This window comes from Aquarana catesbeiana, linkage group LG02, assembly GCF_042186555.1.
Source record: "Aquarana catesbeiana isolate 2022-GZ linkage group LG02, ASM4218655v1, whole genome shotgun sequence".
Lineage (NCBI taxonomy): Eukaryota > Metazoa > Chordata > Amphibia > Anura > Ranidae > Aquarana > Aquarana catesbeiana.
This window is the reverse complement of record NC_133325.1, coordinates 161,439,652-161,460,918: the sequence shown is the minus strand read 5'-3', so window position 1 is coordinate 161,460,918 and position 21,267 is coordinate 161,439,652. Positions and strand designations below refer to the sequence as shown.

The window sequence follows — 21,267 nt, the reverse complement described above, 5'->3', positions numbered from 1 at the left end:
GGACACAGTTTGCATGAAGTTTTGTATGTTCTGTCTATGTTTGCATAAGTTTAATCCCAAAAACATACTGATCAGTTGATTGGCTTCCTCTCAATTTTGCCAATATAATATGATGTGTTTTATGTATACCGGTATATTGAAAGTAAAACAATATACTCAAAATGTGCTGGTGTTCAACTCTTTATTATCAAGTTGATCTGATTTAAACATCATAGATGAAATGCAACAAGCTTGTTTTCTCTTCAAAAATGCTTTAGAAAGGGTTCTTTGATTAGATGTTCTAAAAGAAGTAAAAAAAAAAAAAAAGGATTATATGTTTGTTAGTCAATTCATTGAATTACTGTAAATATAGTGTAATTATTAGCATACTGAATATACTCAAGTATATAGCCATTTAGATCTAAATGAATGAATGAACCAGGAAAATCAGTAGCATGTGAAAGCTCTTTCTAGTGATTTCATGCCAGTTTGTTCAACTCAATGCTGTATGCATAACAGGGTCAGGGTGATTCCTTTGTGAAATGCAACGATCAACTGGTGAGGAATTTCTACACGGTAACCCTTATTGAAATTATTGGCATAAAAACACCTGTGTGACCCAGCCCTTAATCACAGGGCAGATCAGATTAGTTTACTTTAGGCCTGGTTCACACCTATGCATTTTTTAGTGTGTTTTCCGTTTTGCAGAAACACACTACAGTCCATTTAACATGGTTTATTATGGATGTAGTTCACATCTGTGCATTTTATGGAAAGGGCCAGGGACTTTTTTTCTGGTTTTAGGTTCCATAGACTTTAATGGATAAAAAATGTGTATTGAAAAATGCAAAATGCACCTGGAATATGCAAACTGCAACCTGCATAGGTGTGAACCAGGCCTTAGGCAGAGACAGATGGAAGCAAAAGAGTGTCATTTTTACTGGATACGCTACAAGTTTATTGACTTATTTCCATGTGATAACACTTGAATTTGTTTTTGCCGAGCTGTGCAAAGTAAAGTAAAAGGCCTGTGTATTCTATCTGAGAAGGTCATACTGATTACTTACGCTGTTGATCCAGGAGATGTAGGCAGACACTCTGGTGAACACGGAGGGTTTCTGGAAATAGTTGCATCCAAGAGAGGATCCAAAGCTGACAATACCATGGACTTGGTACACACCATTGATGGAACAGTTCAGGGGTCCACCAGAATCACCCTGAAATTGTAAGAAAATAAGAAAAATATTACTGAAATCACTACAATCACTTGCTTCACAATTTAAGAAGGCATGGTGTTATGTATCTTCATAATTTGACAATATATAGTAGGCTGACAATAGGCTGACAATATACTGTACAAAGGGGGCTAAATGTTTTTTCAAGATCTGAAAGTGACTCGTATTTATAGGAGCATCTAAATCAAGTTCAGATAATGAAATTGCTGCATGCACACTTTAGTTGGAGTAGAACATTCAGTAATTATGACTTTAGAAATGATGTAGCAATATAATTGTGATAAATATATTGATAAAATTCCATATATTGAAGAAATGTAGTGAACTTTATCAGTAAGTCTCATGATGTGTTTCTGCTCTAAGGCCCCATTCACACTAGCGCGTTTTTTGATGCATTTTGCATTTTGCAGAAATGCACGGGAATTTTTTAACATGGGTTCCTATGGAACATGTTCACATCAATGCTTTTTTGTATCTCCGCGTTTTTGGAAAGGGTCGGGGACTTTTTCTCATGCAAAATGCAGCGTTTTGCATGTAATGGTTTTCAATGGACAAGCATCAAAAACGCAAGTGCACCTTTTTTGCAGCGTTTTTGATGCGTTTTTGGTGCGTTTTTGGTGCGTTTTTGGTGCGTTTTTGCCGGTTTTTTTTTTTTTTTTTTTTATTTTTTTTTTTTGTAAGACTGTAAAAAAAAATGAAAAAAAAAAAAAAAAAAACGCAAAACGCAAATCGCGGCAAAAACGCGGCAAAAACGCGGCTCAAAAACGCGGCAAGCATGAAAAAAAAACCTCCAAAAACGCTCAAAAGCAACATGCATAGGTGTGAATCCAGCCTAAGGCTGGATTCACACCTATGCAGTTTTAGTGCTTTTTGCATTTTTGCAGATTTGCACTACAGTCCATTTAACATGGTTTCCTATGGAACACAATCTGTAGTGCAAATCTGCAAAATGCAAAAAACACTAAAACTGCATAGGTGTGAATGGAAGATTGCTAAACCCTGAAAGTAGAGGTCCTAGCTGCTCTCTCCTTGTCTATCATTGTATGTATAAATACATTTATTGTGGTCTCACAGATTGTAAAGTGGCATGGATATTTGTATATTTCCACTTTATAGGTAAAGAATTGTAGAAATAATATTATTTCTGATAATGATCATTAATAACCAGGGCCGGCGCTACCACTAGGCGGACTAGGCAGCCGCCTAGGGCGCATTGCCACGACCGCTGATTTCCCTACTTTCCGCCAGGAGGTTGTCAGTGCCTTGTTCTCTGTAGTCCAGCATGCGGAGGGTGCGCACGGTGAGAGCACACTACCACGGCTGGCCGCCTCAGCTCCACTCACATACACACAGTCACACACAGAGATCAGCATCTTCGTGGGCGCTCTGCTCCGCCCCCAGTCTGCCTTTACTTACCGGGCCGTGTGTCAATATTTATTGAAAGGAGCAAGGGAAGTGTGGGAATCTCTTCCCAATAACGAGGGGAGGCTGTCCCGCCCCGGGGCGGGAACACATGACAGGTGACCACATGTATGCTGTCCTCCTGCCTCTACTCGGCGCTCACTTGAGCCCTCGGACAGCACAACACACAGGTAGCCATTGGCCACGCCCGCCACCACATGGAACGCCCACCCCTGCTATTGATTGGGTGTGGCACAACAAGCACACAATTCCATGATTGGCTGCTCTGAGGGGCTGTTTATTGGATTATTGCTGACATAGGATTTCAATGCAATGTGCCTGCCTCAGTTCTCTCCTTCTTGCTTTTAAGGGCAGCCCTGAGAAGCTGGCACTAACAGCCAACACAGTGAGTAAAGTTCTGGTACCTGTCCCACTGGCCCCCCCACCACCACCTGTCTCACTGGCCCCCCACCACCTATCACACTGGCCCCCCCAACACCACACATCCCACTGGCCCCCCACCACCTGTCACACTTGCCCCCCACCTGTCCCACTGGCCCCCCACCACCACCTGTCACACTGGCGCCCCACCACCTGTCACACTGGCCCCCCACCACCACCTGTCACACTGGCCCCCCCACCACCACCACCTGTCACACTGCCCCCCCACCACCAACAACTGTCACACTGGCCCCCCACCATCACCACCTGTCCCACTGGCGCCCCACCACCTGTCCCACTGGCCTCCCACCACCTGTCCCACTGCCCCCCACCTGTCCCACTGGTCCCCCCACCTGTCACACTGGCCCCCCACCATCACCTGTCACACTGCCCCCCCACCACCACCTGTCACACTGCCCCCCCACCACCTGTCACACTGGCCCCCCCACCTGTCCCACTGGCCCCCCACCACCACCTGTCACACTGTCCCACTGGCCCACCACCTGTCCCACTGGCCCCCCCACCACCACCTGTCCCACTGCCCCCCCCCCACCACCACTTATCTCACTGCCCCCCACTACCCATCCCACTGCCCCCACACCACCTGTCACACTCTTCTCCACCTGCCACCCTGGCCCCCACCTCTTGTCACACTGGCCCCCCACACTGGTCCCCCACCTGTCACACTACTGGATTTGGATGTCTCTTTGCTAGATAGTGCTGTCTCTGCTGGATTTGGCTGTCTCTTTTTTATATGAGGGTGTCTCTTTGCTGGATTTTGCTGTCTCTTTGATGTACGTAGATGTTTCTTTGCTGGATTTGGCTGTTTTCTTTCTTTTTTTTCTGAATTGGGCTATCTCTTTTTGACATCTTATGGCATAAATTTTAGCAAATCAAAAGAAATTTAGCAGTTTCATATTTAGATGTTTTAAAAATTTTCTACAGTTTTTAAAATGGTAGAAGTTTTAATACATTTTTTATTTTGGGGGGGGGGGGGCGCAAGTAACTGGTCTTGCCTAGGGTGCAAAATAGTCTAGCACCGGCCCTGTTAATAACAATATTTAAACTGGGGATTTGTTTTCCTGTTATATACAAACGTAGTATAAAAACGTTATAAAAACAAAACAAAAAAACTTACATTGCAAGATGACTTGACTCCATCACCACCAGAACAGATCATAGAGGTCTTAACAGTGCTGCCCCACCAGGAGCTCAGGGAGCAGGTGGCGTAGGCAACGGTGGGCAGAGTGGCCTGCTGGAGGATGGTGGCCAAGGAACCACCAGCTGCAGACAAATAAAGGTTTACATTACAGCCAATGCAAAGAAAAAACTTAGGTCCAGTAATTGGTAAACCAGAAGAACAAGTGATTCACAGATTTTGTCTAATCTGTGGGGATTATGCAATTCAGTAATTCAGACAATTTTGAATTCTAAATTGTAAGATTCCCTACAGATTGTTCAAATCTGCATGCATAAATGTAGGTGAGTCAAAAAATATTGAAATGTGCCTGGTAACTAGTTGATTCTCTCTATACTTCCACAGAAGAGTCAACGGGGTTAATTTACTAAAGGCAAATAGACTATGTACTTTGCAAAGTGCAGTTACACTTTTCAAGTGAGGTTGCTCCAGAGCTTAGTAAATGAGGTAAGGCTTCACTTTGCAAAGAACACCAATCATGTGCAAGGTTAAAAAAAAACAAACAAAAAAAAAAACAGCATTTTTGCTTGCACGTGATTGGATGATGGAAGTTAGCAGAGCTTCTGCTCATTTACTATCTTTGGAGCAACTGCACTTGCAGAGTGCATCTGCAAAGTGCACAGTCTGAGTCATGATTATACAGTACAGTAGCTTAATGCCTGTAATCACTGATAGCCAGGTTTTGAATTAATTAACAACAAATGTATTATGACTCATGCATTTTTAAAAAAATGTAAAACAGGCTCACATTATAGAACTTGCCAGGGACTTACTTGATATTTCTGTAGCACTACTTCCAATCAGCAGAGGGGATATGTTCTGAGTAAAGCTACAATCATATAGCATATCTATCTTAAAAACACTTTTACACTATTTCTTTTCTGCAAATGTGTCTGCACACCACAGTTGTTAACCCTCTCCTCGCTATATTAACAGAACTATGTCACTAAGCTTCCCTATGATGGAATCAATACTTACTGCTGGTTCTTCCCCAGCCGGTGACAATGCAGTTGTAGTTGTGTGCCAGGATGTAGCCATCACTTGGCAGAGAAGCTGTTTTCACAGAGGTGTTCAGAGTAGCGCTGGAGGCCAGCCACAGGACAGCGATATCATAACTTTAAATTATACAAAGTAGCAAACATTGACATGATGCTTTAAATTGTTATATCATAAAACAGACAAAACATAATCACATTTGCACAATCTACTGTCCATGAAAAGAGGCAAGACAAAATACTAAGGGCATTGACATGTTGGTTCTATGGCAGGGGTAAACCTAATATGTACACAGTGGCTAAGCCGTTAGCACTGTGGCCTTGCAGAGCTGTGGTTTGGGGATGATATTCCATCAGGGAAAATGCATTGAATTTGTTTGCTGGTTTTACTGATGTTTGCTTGGATTTTCCCCGGGTGCTCTTTTCTCTCTACAGTCAAAAAATATACTTGCAGGTCAATTTGTTTCCACCAAAATTTTCCCTAGTTTTGTGTGCCTGTTTAACTGTGATATAAACGCTAGACTGTGAACTTTTTTTGAGATATGTTATGAATCATTCTATGGTTTCAAAATAAACTCCAAAGCATTTCAAAGCGAGATTCTTCTGTAGGATAAGGCGGATCATAACCAACTCAAATTTTGGCTGATTCAGCCTGAAGAGATTTGATCCATGGGTGGCTCTACAAGCACCACCTGGTGGGACAAATGTTTTTGTTTTTTGTTTTTTATAGAAAAACCTTATTAGGTTTGTACAAACATACAGGTTCCAGAACAAAGTATACCCAAAGAGCACAGAATTGGAGTTTGATGGTGCAGATAAATCCATCAAAAGCAAAATTTGCAAAAAATAGAAAGTTTTATTACATAGATATTATAAAACAATTTGTAAAATTTAGGCCATAACAAGCCAATGGTCAAGGAACAAAAGTGTGATTGCCTCTACATGTTTCACCACAAACGTGGCTTCTTCTGGAGCTTTTGTAGAACCTTGTTATTTAATATGATATCCAAATACCTCAATTGCATATGATTACAACAGTGCAAAAACTCTATGGTGGGACAAATGTTGATTTAAAAATCAACTGAGCCAAGTGAACACTATTGGCCGAGCAGTGACTGTATCCTATCAGATTCAGGTAATCAGGCAACTGCAGGTGTCATGGCTGCTCAATACAGTTTGCATCAGTGGAAATTCCTCCATGTTTTCTGTTTAGCATGTATGGGGGAATCAACTGATTTTCCACACAGGCTGAAGAAGAGAACATTGAGCCGTGCATGGCTAATATAACACTAGTAGTCCTATTTACTAGCAGAAAATTGGAGATCACAGAGAAGTTTACCAGGTTTGTAATTGTTAGAAAACAGAAACTATTCAATATGATATCCCAGAGAATATATAGTAAGTCTATTATATTTTTTTCACATGACTAAGTTGCAAAGACATTTCTTTTTTTATGAGGTCCTGCACCTTAAAAGTTCTGAAAATTGTAATAGTTGTGGCTAAATTGGAACATATGTAAGGTATTTCGGGTTATACTACCACTTAAAGGTTTCTATTGAGTGAATGTACATTTATTGGATTAATACGACATAGAGTCTGCTCTAACATATACCTCTTCAGCAGAACAGTTACTATTTTTTTAATGTTCACTTTGTACTTAATGCCACTTTTATGTAAAAAGGGCATTTATATGACTGAGTATGATTGAGTAAACAATAACAGATCTATCGCCATGTTTTAGCTTTTTACCCAGCAGCGACGTTGTTGGTGTTCCAGCTGGCGTGCTTTCTAATTGTAGATACAGAGATGTACTGTTCAGTACCTTCATTAGTGCTAAGGTTGTGGTCTCCCAGGGCAACACGGTAGGAGACAACTCTAGGGAAAATTAGAAAGAATAAAGAAAATGAGAGATGTTTCTACTATTAGGTATATACTAAATTTCAGAGGGAAATAAAAGTTGGTACTTGTAGGAATATCATACATCTATTGCACTCTCTGATCTGTATATCTCATGTCTGTTAGGCAGCTTTAGAGCTTTAGAGCAGACAGACAGCTTTAGAGCAGACAGCGCACAAAAAGAATATGTTGATGATGAAGCTATGGATTGCCAGTACAGTTACCCCAGACAGAAGTTGTATGGTAAACTATTTGTATGCAGGCTTGGCAACATCTAAAAAGACACTGGGGGTTATTTACTAAAGGAAAATCCACTTTGCACTGCAAGTGCACTTGAAAGCACTTGGAAGTAAAGTTGCTGTAGATCCGAGGGGGGCACGCAAGGAGAATAAAAAACAGCATTTTAGCTTGCACATGATTGGATGATAAAATCAGCAGAGCTTCCACTTAATTCAGATCTATCCCTTAGATTTAGAGCGACTGCACTTCCAAGTGCACTTTCAAGTGCACTTGCAGTGCAAAGTGGATTTGCCTTTCGTAAATAACCCCCACTGTTACCTTGCCCTATTCATCTTAAAGTTACAGGGTTTGATTTACTAAAGGCAAATAGACTGTGCACTTTGCAAAGTGCAGTTGCACTCTGCAAACACAGTTGCTTCAGAGATTGGTAAATGAGGTAGCTTCAACTTGCAAAGAGTATCCAATCACGTGCAATCACGTGCAAGGAAAATGAAAAAAAAAAAAACAGCATTTTTGCACATGATTGGATGATGGAAGTCAGCAGAGCTTCTGCTTATTTACTAAGCTCTGGGGCAACTGCACTTGCAGAGTGCAATTTTACTTTGCAAAGTACAAAGTCTATTTTCCTTTAGCAGATCAACCCCACAGTGTCTATATAAAGGGGCACTCCTCCCACTGTTATCTTCCTTGCCAGTGATCCCCCACCTCTTCTTCCTCCATTGCAGCCAGCACAAGAATCCACAGTATCAACAGACACTATGGGGAGTGGTGGTGTCACTCTCTCTGCCATGCGACAGTGTCTCTTTTACTGCTAAAAGTGCACTTTGTTCAGCTTAGTACTAATGTATTTGGACATTCACTGGGGTTACAGCACACATCAGGAGAGCAGATAAGGGGGGATGGAAGGGCACAACCCCCCCATGAGCTTTTGTGCAGCGCCAAAGCTAGTGCTGACATCTGCACTGGGCATCCAAAGCAGGAGCCACTCCTGCAGCCTGTCAGTTCAGAGCAAAGGAGGCTGCAGCTCTCTGACTCCACTCACATGACCCAGCCAGGGGAAGACTTCTCTTACTCTGAAGTGCCCTGGTCTGGCAAGTGGATTTTACTCCTGACCCCTGCGCTATGTGTATTACTTACTTCTGGCCTCTCTACTCTTTGTGGTGCGCAGTCCTTACGCCTGTACTTTGTGCATTATGCTCTTTAGACCCCTGTACTCTATATGTTACACACGCCTGACCCCTACTTTCTGTTCATTAGGCCCTCTTGTCTCTTGCAGTCTTTGAGATACACACTCCTGATCCAGAGGCCTAGCTTGAAGCTTGTGAACCCTGATGCAAAAATTGACCTAGGTTCCCCCCCACCCCCCATTTCCACTGTGCGTGCAGATACACCCACCGCACACCAAAACACTCAAAGTGGCTTAAGAGTTTTGGGTTCCCAGAGTTACTCCTTACATCAGAGCACAGGAATCACCGCTGGAGAATCAGAGGACAGGAATCACCGCTGAAGAATTAGAGGACATAGACCCCATGGCAGATCACTTGGCAGAGCACCTTTCCCATCCCAGCACTGTATACAGCTCCTCCCCCCCCACACTACACAGAGCTGAAATCACATTCCTTTCCACACAGTCTGTCAGCCTTCACAGGGTGTATCTGGCTTTTATGTTGCCGTTCAGACCTGTGAAATTCTTTGGTCGGAACCGTAGTGTAGTTGCAGTAGGCAGATACACCCTATGCAGATCGTGGCTAACTGGCTGTGTTGTAAAGGAACGTGATTTCAGCCCTGCAGAGGAGGAGCAGTATAGAGTGCCATAATGGGAAAGGAGCTCAGCAGCCAGGCATAGCATCCAGGGTGGAGAGGGTGGTCAGGGGGCTTTGGGGGGGGCACAACTTAGCCATAGGGGGGCAAAGTCATGTGACAAAAAATATGGAGCCTGTGGACCCTCAGGAACACCTCAGGAGGTGTTAAGGGATTTGGTTTAGCGATTTCTGAAGGTTTCTCTGTCAGTGTTGGCCGGTGTTGGGGGAAGGTCACTTACTGGAGATGTGTGTCTTTCCCCCAGTTGTCAGGGAAGTGGGGTAAGCAGACATCTCCGGGTGGGGGGGTACAGAGAATACCAGCTGGTGACTAGGAGACAATGGGCAGTGTCATACCTCCCCAGTGACATAGGTGGTATCAGGGCTACAGGACGGCACTCTCCTCCTCTTAACTCGCTGAGCTTGGTTACCATTCCATGTTGCCAGACACTTCCCCATCCTGGGCTGTTCTCACCCCGTTCTCCTCTCCATTCGGGAAATGGCTCACAGCTTCTTCCCAGCCAATGAGAACAGAGGGGTGTGGAATGTGAAAGGCAAAGTGAAAGCCCAGTACTGGAGCATGGCTGTGGGGCCGTAGGGCAGATCGGACCACTAACCCCTGTGCTCTGTGTGATATCCACTGAAGTTTTGTGCCCCTCCTATTGTTAGCGCAAATTTGCCATGTGCATAATTTGCTGTGGAACACTGCAGTGCGCTGCCTAATTTTTTTTTTCCTTGGTCCCCAAGGCTGACCCTCCAGGATTTTTTTTATTATTGGCTCTGCAAAAGAACACCAGAGATGGGTAAGTTTATAAAAGCAACTGAGAGTGCACTCAGCACAGGTGTGTGTGCATTGGTGGTGTTATCTAGGTTTCCAGTACAAAAATGTTTTTTAAAAAAATTGGGAAGATAGACATGTATGTGTTAAGAACATCTGCTCTTTGGTACTCTAAAATAAATCTTTAATACAACCATAGGTGTGCACAAAGGGTGTGCCAGGTGTGCCTGGGCAAACATTAATTACCCTGTGCATTTTAAGGTCAGGCTGGTGACCAAGGACAGCACTCCAACATCGGGGCTCAATCTGCAGGTTAGCAGTGTAGAGGAGTGGTTGAGGAGGTCTGATCATAGGCCTCTGGGGGGGGGGGAGCAGCAGCAGCAGGCCAGGCACACACAAAAGCCCTCCCACTAATCCCTCCGCTCTCGGCCCTATCTCCAGCCTGTCCACTTCTCTCTCCCTGATCCTGGGGGGACAGCTAATGGGAGCATGGGGATGGGGACAGTGACTGTCACTCACCTTGTGCAAGGAGAGGAGGGACAGGGTCACTGTCACTCTGGCTGAATGGACAGAGGAGGGGCGGGACCAGGACTTGTAACTCGTCTTGTATGGAGAGCAGTTGGCGGGGTGTCACTGCACAGGGCTGTCACTGAGTTAGTGAGCATTACAGGGGTTCATATACATCACAGTAGAGTGGCCCTATACACTTGTATTTATTGCTAGAGAGGGGCCACATACATTGCTATACGTATACATCATTATAATAGGAGTACAGGGATGGTTGCAGAGATTATTACAGGGGTTTACATATATTACTTATTATATTATATATATAGGTTCAGGGAGTGCACACATTATAATGGGGGTGCTGGGGTGCAAAATATATATATATACACACACACACACGTATGTGTGTTAAAACCTTGGGTTGCACACCCTAATGCAATAAGCTGCACATGCCTATGAATACTATATATATATATATATATATATATATATATATATATATATATATATATATATATATATATATATATATATTTGTCTAAGTACATTGCTGTAATAATACCTGTCCACGCAGTGAGCAGCAGTCAAGACACGATTAGCACGGATTAGGGAACCTCCACAGGTGTGGTACCAGCTGCTGCCAGAGAGATACTGCAGAGATACCTGAAGGAATTAAAGAGCTGAAATGTAACTTTGCTGAAAGATAAAACAATGAAGGATGTTTCCAGAGCAAGTAATCTGATATAATCTTTACTTTTCTAACCAGATTCAATCTGGTGACAATCTGAATAGCTATAATATTTTGACATCTATTTATTGCTTCATGTTTATAAATGCAATTTGTGTACATGCTAGCTGCCATTTGTGAATTCATATAATAGCATAGAATATAATTTTTTGGTAGTCTTGCTTACTTGTTTTTCAACATGGTTTTAAAGTCAGTTCTTTTTATCTTAAAGCATTATCTACATTACTTGTCCAACCCACCCCCATCCCTAAACACTTACCTGATTCCTGTCACCACTCCAGTGCTGTCCTCTCACTTCTTGCTTTCACAGGATACACTGGAAGCAGTGGGAGCCATGCACTCCAGCTGCTCCCAGTCAAATTTCTGTGAGGGGGGAGCAGGGGCATGGCTTTATTGTGCTGAGTGTATCTATGACTTGGGAGCATGCATGCACAGGTGCCTCCTTGGCACCTGTCCTCCTAAAGAGGCACTCAGGAAAGGAGTGGACAGTGTCAGCAGGGGACTGTCAGACTGTCAGAAGAGGAGGTGCAAAAGTATAGAAACACACTACTGTCCATTTAACATGGTTTCCTATGGATGTATTTCACAGGGACGCCAGGGATGTTTTTTTTGTTTTTGGTTCCATAGACTTCAATGGATCCTGCACTTGCAATATGCAAACTGCAACCTGCATAGGTGTGAATCGGGCCTAAATCTGTGCCATCAAGACTTTAAACCTTCAGTGTGTTCATATGTTCAAGAAATGCCCTTCCGCAGCTGAAACCACATACAGGGTTTAGGCCTTGTTCACACCTATGCAGGTTGCAGTTTGCATATTCCAGGTGCATTTTGCGTTTTTAAGGCTGGATTCACACCTATGCATTTTTAGTGCTTTTTGCATTTTGCAGATTTGCACTACAGAATGTGTTTTATAGGAAACCATGTTAAATGGACTGTAGTGCAAATCTGCAAAATGCAAAAAGCACTAAAACTGCATAGGTGTGAATCCAGCCTAATACATGTTTTTGATCCATTGAAGTCTACGGAACCAAAAACCAGAAAAAAAGTACCTGGCCCTTTCCACAAAATGCACAGATGTGAACTACATCCATAGGAAACCATGTTAAATGGACTGTAGTGTGTTTCTGCAAAACTGAAAATGCACTAAAAAATGCATAGGTGTGAACCAGGCCTGAAAGGCAGGAAGCACAGGCCAGAACTATGTGAAAAGAGTCTACTGTCCCACCCAACAGAACTGTGCAGACCATGAACAAAGTGAATACAAGGCACCATATAGAGCTCTAATTAGAAGTGATTTGTGTGTTTTTTCTGATTGCAGCCATATGCAGCTAATATTCAAACTTTATCCTGAATATCATTTCACTTAGGTTAGACAAAGTTCTTTAACTTCCCTTTTAATTTGACTAATTCTGTGAAAGTTGGCAAAAACAGGTCATAGAATTAGTAAATTATTTTGGAAATGCTTCACCTCCATGAAATCATCAATATTAAAAACAATGCATAAAGCATTTTACAATGTATACAGTACTGATCCTTTATGAACAATTGTGCTTCAAAGGTCAAATCAATGACCTGATCTTGTGCTTGTGTGTAACTAACCTGCCATGGCCAGGCATTCTTGGCTGCATTGGTGCCTCCTACCACACGGCTATTATCATTGTCCTCAATATAGCGGACGTTTTCATCATGACAGTATCCTTTAAGTGAATTAAAAAAGACAAAAAGTGTGTACGTGAATACGTTATGTGAAAATACTGTTATATAAAAAACAAGAAAACTGCATTGCAAAAGTGAATTTGACGCATAAAAAGCCTGATCACAGTTATTCAGCAAAGAGTAGAAAACTGCAGAAATTGCCTTTACCTTTAAATTCATTCTGCTTTGACCATTTTAATTGTAGTGAAAAAAAACATTATTATGAATTGCTTCTAGTTAACATTTCAGTATCAGTGTATCTCCCACCTTCCTGTTCAGCTGACAGCTAAAATTTTGGATTTTTCCCCAGTTGGAGTCCTGGTGACAGTGATTCACTGGACAAATAGAGATAGTGGTCTCCCCCACCCTAAAAAATTAAATGGCTCAAACCCTTTCCTACTCTATTAAAAAATGGCTTTGCATATAATTTAAATCTAAAAAAAAAAGATAGACCATTATGGGTATACTATACTTTTGAGTTGATTTACTAAAGGAGTTGAGAAACTTTGCAAAATAAATTGGAAATATTTGCTTCAATTATTCAGTACTTTCTTCTTCTCTAAAATATACCTGAGTTTATTTAATTATTTCTCCTATTATATACTTCAAATAAGTATCGATGTGTAGGAAATATCACTTACCGCAGAGGACAAGGGCAGCAAGTACCAGAAGCCTGAGCATTGTAAGGCAATTGCAGGGACAATCTCTTGTACAACCAAGCCTTAGATGCCTCCTCTTTTATAGCAGGGAGAAGTTAACAACCAGTGAGAACATTTCCAGGTGATAGGTGGCAAGTTTGTCCAAGATTTCTCAAGGACAAGAGATATATTTAAGCTTTTTATAAAAAGATTAGCAAACAGACATTCACACCATATGTGTAGCAATTCATTGGCTCATAGCCTATCACTGGAAATCTCCCTCAATTTCGATAAATCAATTAAAAGCAAGAATTTGTTCCATTAACCAGATGGAAAAAATCTTTTAATTTATTATACAACTCTATCTAATTTTATAATAAAAAATGGGACTCTTGGTTCTCACATGTATTGTTCAGAAATGCAAACAATTGAATAGAGATGTTAGTTCAAATTTATATTTCTATATTTTTTTATTTATTTTTTCATTATATTTATATAATATATATAATTTCTTTACACTATTGTACAGGAATTTATTTGTACAAAACCCTTGATAGATTGTATCAATACAGTTCCTACTTGTCTATTTTTCAATAATTATATAACTGAATAACCTTTTATATGTTAATTTTACTGTAATTGAAACCTCTTATTGTACCATAATTTTACCTCAATAAAAAAGTTTGTAAAAAAAAACAAGCTTAGCAAACGGACAAACTGATACACACAAGAATGTTATTTGGAAATTTTCAAATATAGACATGTCTGAAGTTTACGTAAGACTGATGAAATATCATAGCAGACCTTTGCAAGACTTTGACTTGAATCTATTTTACCTGGGTAGATGAGCAAGCTATTTTTCAAAAAATGAAATGATATTACAGAGAGCAGTAACATGTTCAGACTTCTAGTAAACCTGTGGACGCACCTTACTTTCTAAAGAGGTCCAAGAACTATTCATTAGACACCCCAGAGTGCCTGCTCACATTCTCAGATTGTCTGCTGGACATCCAAGAATATGTAAACCTAAGGACACTTTTCATGTAGATATCAAACACATGCTCCCTGTTCAAGCCCTCCACCTTCCTAGTGGTCAGTGGGGCCACACATCATATTTGGTAGCCAATACAAAAAGCCCAGAATGTATGTAGCGGATATTTCCTACTACAGCTTCCTGGGTTTTGAGACTTCTTCAGATGATATGATGATTCTACAGGAACCTGGAAGTGCCTGCTCTATGAAGCAGTGAGTGTTCAGGTACATTTAAGCTATCCATACAAAGTCAGGCAGATTTATTTACCAATAGCAAAGACAGAAAGTGGCAGCCACTCAAATCAGTTTACCATACCAAGACCCATAGAATGTGACTATACAGTATATGTTCCATAGCTATGAACTGTCCCAATTGCTAACAGGGTGGATTTACCCTTAGGCACAATAGGCCTGTGCCTATAGGCAGTGGATGCAAAGAGGGGGCTTTTTCCTATAGTAATCAGCCATTAATTGCACCCATTCTTTTTTCCCATCAACAGAAGAAAAAGTCATAATGTAACTTATTTACACTTTCCAACAACTGGTGCTGGTTGTTGGTTGCTCTCATATACACATACAGAGTCCAAGCACTGGGAGAAGCCGGCTCTGCCCATCCATCACTCAGCTTACTGTGACATTGTTGTAGGCCTCAGGATAGTAGAACTCCAGGGGAGCAGCTTTCCCACACAGCCCCAGCCTCTGTGCACACTGACCCGGGCACGGCCGCCCTCACCCTCCCGCGCCTGGCTCCCTTTCTCTGCGGGCTCCACACAAACCTTTATTGATGGTGTAGAGCATCGGGGAAGGACAGAAAGTGTTTTTGGAAGAATCGCCAGGTGACAAAGGGAAGAAGGCCTGAAAAAAAAAAATAATGCAGCAATCCATCTAAGGACTGGATTTGATACTTCACTACTGCACTGGAGAGCTGTCCTGTGGGATCACAGAGGATATTCAGAGTGGCCGTGCAGCTTCCATCCAGCTCCTATTGAATACATGTATTTATGACCTCCTGTAACAAGAGGTCCACCCTATCCGGTAAGCACATTTATGTGTCTGGGGTGGAGATTATTGGCATCTTACACAGAAGAATTGGTTTTCCCTTTTTAATATGAGGGATCTTTTTCCTCTCTTCATATTATGGACTGTTTTTATAATAAATTATTCTATGCGCTGCACTAATATTGTTTTACATTGTGATATATAGGCTTGGTGAATTTCTATAGTGTTCAGCTTGCACCAAATTTGTATTTTAGTTTGCGCTGATTGTTCCTGTTTTTTATACATGTTGGAAAGAATTGAAAGCATTTACTGCCCTTGTAAAATTAACAGTGAACCATTGTTTTTGGAGATAAACATGACAAATGATTTAGCAAGTCCATCTGGATATGATTGCACTGGATGTCAAAGACTTCTAGAACCACAGACAGGAAGTCAGTCTTCCTAAAGGAACCTGTAATGAGAGATAAACCAGGACAGCCCCTCATCACAACAGTGGACATAACAGTAGGGGCAATATGAGTAATACCATCAATGAAGGTAAGGACCAAGGAGGAATAGATCCAGGGGCTTTTAACATGGAATCACCAGAGCCAAAATCTGTCCTTCAGTGGTGTTCAAAACTAGACACAGAGATGCCACACTAAAGTAAATTCAGAACCCAGCAAGTGCATGCTGTAGGTATGAGGGCTAAAGCCAAGGGACTTGCACCATCAGAAATTTAGTCTTCAACATGTGGGTATAGCCAAAACCTCTGACAGGTTCAGACACTGTAATATTCTCGTTTTTACGGTAATAATAATAATGATATTTCAATAATTCACATTATTGAGGAAATTGAATCAAATGTGTGTCTGTGTGTAGATGTAGTTGTCCTCGTGCTATGTGTATCTGCCGGTGTGAGTGTCTCCAAAAACTCTCTGTTGCTAACTTTTTTACTCCTAAATTCAGCCCCCACCTTCTCCTAAAATCTAAGCCCTCCTTCCTAAAAAGGTAAAAGGTTTGGTTGGCCTAAAGTTCCACAGACTTGGTGGCAAATGGTTTTCTAACTTTCAGTCTAACGCCAGATGTTGAAATACAACACTATCTCTATTCAAGTCATTCCATGGGGATGGGCAAGACTGCTATGTGTAAAGTTTTAAACATATAAAATATAAGTTTCCTTTAACTTCTAAATCAAATACTACATATATCAGTAGGTATATTATATTAATTTAAAACGAAATGTTCTTATTAATATCCCAATCAAGAAATATTGTAATATAAAGAACGTATGATCTTAACTAAAACATTAACTTTTACATCTTAAATAATGTAAAACCTTCCTTCTCATCTGTGATGGGGGAGGTGAGAGCTCAGCTCACTCTTAATTTCTAACACATGTTGACTCTACATTTTCTTTTTCTTTTACCAAATAATCAATCCCCTTAATATCATAATTCATAATTGTAACTATGTTATACAATATTTTGAAATATGGATGTCACTTCAAAAATATGTTTCATACTTTCCCTCTAAATTGTGTTTAGCATAAATCTATAATCCATACAACCTTTCAAATAATCTTTGTCAAAGTTTGAACGTAAAATATATTTCTTAACTTCTATTCATTCATATATGTGAAATGTTTTTAAAAATAATTACATATTACAATGTAAAAGCTAGTCCTAACTTGTCTATATGACTTTCAAAAAAATGTACTGTTATCTTAATTAGCACCAGATGTTCCTTCTAACTAGAATGACTCTATTGTAAGGATGTTTAACCCTTTCAACTCTGAAAAAACACTATGTGATTGTAAAAAATTGATGTGTAAAAAATATTTCATCTTGATATGATAAACATATCACATCACAAAAATGTATATATATAAAAACCACAATATATCTGATGGATAAATGTTTTCATCAGTATTCAAAAGTCAATTGGTTTTAGAAGTTTCTCTCTTATTAGAGATCTTGAGGCATTTTTTCTTCTTATTTTTCTTCCTGCACTCTGTAAAGTTGGAAAAACTTTATTGAACATTAAAGCGGAGTTCCACACAAAAATGGAACTTCCGCTTTTCGGAACCCTCCCCCCCTCCGGTGTCACATTTGGCACCTTTCAGGGGGGAGGGGGTGCAGATACCTGTCAAAGACAGGTATTTGCATCCACTTCCGGCATAGACTCCCACGGGAGTCTATGCCTCTTCCCAGGAGATAGCGTGGACCAGTTACGATGCGCAGCGCGACTCGCGCATCCGCAGTAGGGAACCGGGAGGTGAAGCCGCAACGCTTCACTTCCTGATTCCCTCACCTAGGATGGCGGTGGCAGCTGCCGAGAATCAAGCGGGTTATCGGCGTCGGCTGCCGACATCGCTGGACCCTGGGACAGGTAAGTGGCCATTTATTAAAAGTCAGCAGCTGCAGTATTTGTAGCTGCTGGCTTTTAATTTTTTTTTTTTTAGGTGGATTTAGGTGGACTCCCTCTTTAAAAGACAACAAAGATTATAACGAATGAATTTCTTCTTATTATTAACTCTTCTCCCAGAACTGATATTCTTAAACTTCAAGGTTTTGTTTTCATCTGGAAGGTCTAGAAATATTACATTTCTTTTCTTTTGGTGACTTACAAGTCAAATCCTGAAATAGAATGAAGTATCATTATATTGAATTTAATTAATGCAAAATATACCTTCATTTACTTATTCATTTTACATACCACAATCCTAATATTTTATTATGACATGAAAGACATATTTTAGTAATAACATTTCTAATTACCCTACTTTGCTCTATTTCTCTTAAACTGACCTATATCCTTATGCTATTATTATGTGTATTTAAACTATAACAGGACGAAATTTCTTATTTTTGTCATGATTCAAAACCTCGTTTGAAAGTTAGCGCATACCCCAGGTACCCCCTTAAACACATAGAGAAAAGAGAGTTGTTTTCTGATAAAGACCAGGCCTGGGCATGGTTTCCCTCATGGACAGGATGGGGAATAGAAATAATAAAAAGATTGAATAACTACTCCAAAATTATGGATGAAATTATGGAAAATAATTCTGCAGACATCAAACTGTTAAGTATTGAACAAAGGGCTATTTCGTAAACAACTAGATATGCACGAAGTAGCTATCGAATCCAATGCTGCTTTGACTGGACTCGGAGGACTATGAGTGCTGCACATGGATTCATAATACCAGTATTGAAGTTCGTGATTATTATGATATAATTGATAAACACCGAAAGGAGGTGTCAAACCTCCAAGCTGAAGCCAGAGATTGCCAAAGATGGGTGGAACCCCTTTAAGGGGCTAGGCAGTTTCAGTGATTTTTGGTCCCATTTTCTCTTGGTTCTGACAGGCAGGAATGTTAATTTTAAGGTGCCTGTTTTTTTTCCTTGTTATATATTGTTCAAGCTTATTCAATGTATCTATAATTATACAATGCAACAAAATGACCCCACACAGTGAACATGGTGATATCACGGTATGTGATATAAGAGGGGACTGAAGGAGGAGAAAGAGTTAACATGAATGAAACTTTAATATAGCTGACAGAAGAATATTTCTTATTTTAGGGTCTTGTTTTCACGATGACCACAGCATAGATAAGGTCTTGTAAGAATTGGTTTTGAAATGATGTCTTCAGACAAAGTCAGAACATTAGCATTAAATAGTTTAAATTATGTTTTCAGGTAATATCCCCGTCAGCTAAAATACTAGTTTAAGACTATGTCTGAGAGGCTAGATGTTTGTATAGGAATTATGTGTCATGTGATGAACTCTGTCCTCCCTCCCTCCTTTTCTGTAAGTTGTTCAATATTCTTTGTTCATAATTTGTATAAAGATGCAAGTCTTACCATTAAAGCCAAACATGCATTCAATGACTCTTGTCTGCATTGAATGCTTCCGAGGCTTCGAAAGAATTCTACTGATTGTCCTGATCTAAGCAGAATTAACCCCTTCACCGATGTGCCCGCCGATCCCCGCATGCCAATGGAGTAAGTGCCTGTGGGCAGGCAGACAGCAGGGGGGTGTTTGAGGTGCTGGGGTGGTTGTTTTCCTCCCCCAAACAAAAAAACACCAGCCGCCACTGTTCACATGTAACCTGTGCTGTTGCTGATAACTGGTGTGGAACGTCTCCCACCACCGTCTCTTCCCACCGTCGTCTTCTCCTGTCGTCTATCCCGATGCCTTCTCTCCTGCCGCTGTGTTCTCCTCCTGCCGCCGTCATCTCCTCCCGCCGCTGTCTACTCTTTCCGCCACCGTCTTCTCCTCCCGCCACCATCTTGCCTGATGCCTTCTCTCCCGCAGTTGTCTTCTTCCTCACTGTCGGTTACCCGCTCAGATGACATCACCTGGAGAGCCTGCCCCCTGTAATGTCACAAGGGCGGGCTCTGTGGGTGACATCATCGGATAGTCACGCCCCATGACTATATAACAGATGCCAGACAGCGGACCACAACACAACAGAGGAAGACGGCAACAGAATAACAGCAGTTTTTTTTAAAATGTAGCAGGTAACCGGCAGCGAGGAAGAAGACGACGGCGGGAGAGAATGCATCGGGGAAGATAGCGGTGGGAGGAGAAGATGGTGGCAGGAGGAGCAGATGACGGTGGGAGAGAAGGCACCAGGAGCGACGGCAGGAGAAGACGGTGGTGGGAAGAGACAGGGACGGAGAGGATGGCTGCGGGAGAAGACAGAGCTATTAATAATGGAATTGTCGAAAACCGACTCTTGTTTTTTTTTTTTTTTTACATTTTGGTGAATGGGTATGGGTAGTATGTACGCGATACCTATTCATATATATTCACCATCACAGTTAAAAAAAAGCATATATGGTGAAGTATAGGGGCTGGGGAGGACAGAGGGAGGATTTCCCCTGTGCTTCGCCATATATTTTTTACTCTTTTTTTGGCACAGATTGCAATTAAAAAGATTTGTTTTATTGAGTTAATGGTTTATTGATACCGTGTTTTATTGCTAACCGTTGTTTGCTTTTTAGGTATGCTATTCAGCTGCAGCACTGATTTGTTTATTTTGACAGCGCTGTAGGAGGTGATTTCACCACCGCAGTTAAAAAAAAAGCATAAATGGGGAAGCATAGGGGCTGGGGTGCACAGAGGGCAGATTGCCCCTACGCCTCAGCATATATATTTTTTCACTTTTCTTAATATGTGGAGGCTGCAGCGAGGAAAAGGAGGGAGAGCACCACAGGGTTGCAATGAAGGGGGAACAGCGGTGTGGTCAGAGTTTGCTGGATCTATCTGACGCAAAGCCACCCAGGAGAGATGTTCTGATTGGAGACTGCTGCTGCCATTCAGGTCTGTGCAATGCTACATGTCAGGGGAACTGGATCCTTAGAGCCTGCACTGAGGATCAGTGTTTCACTTGCTGGATGCAGCAAGTGACTGTGACCATCAGCAGAGCCCTGACCATCAGGAGAGTACCAGTGCTACTACTGCTGGACACTAGCTTGTGAGGGAGGACACAAACCTACGTGGAATCACTTGGAGTTTGGAGAGTGCCTATTGTGGTTTGAGGCCTCTTGGCTGGTTCCATGGTATAGTTATGCCCCAGTGGGGTTACCTTAACTCTCTTTATTTTGGAACAATCCAGTGCCCCTTGCATTACAAAGACTGTATTAGAGTGCTCTCCCACCACTTATAACAAAGGAAAAGAAGCACTTTCCCAACATGA

The 21,267-nt window shown here is 41.4% G+C and overlaps 1 protein-coding gene across 1 annotated transcript; it reads right to left on the bottom strand.

Annotated features, from left to right (window-relative positions):
- Window positions 1-271: 271 nt before the first annotated feature.
- On the bottom strand, window positions 272-13,593 carry LOC141126562 (chymotrypsin-like elastase family member 1). Its single transcript, XM_073612488.1, has 8 exons — window positions 13,554-13,593; window positions 12,817-12,914; window positions 11,032-11,132; window positions 6,999-7,124; window positions 5,233-5,369; window positions 4,195-4,340; window positions 1,047-1,196; window positions 272-280 (listed from the first exon to the last, which is right to left on the bottom strand). Exons 1-8 carry the CDS (start codon window positions 13,591-13,593, stop codon window positions 272-274), a joined length of 807 nt encoding a protein of 268 aa, XP_073468589.1.
- Window positions 13,594-21,267: the final 7,674 nt, after the last annotated feature.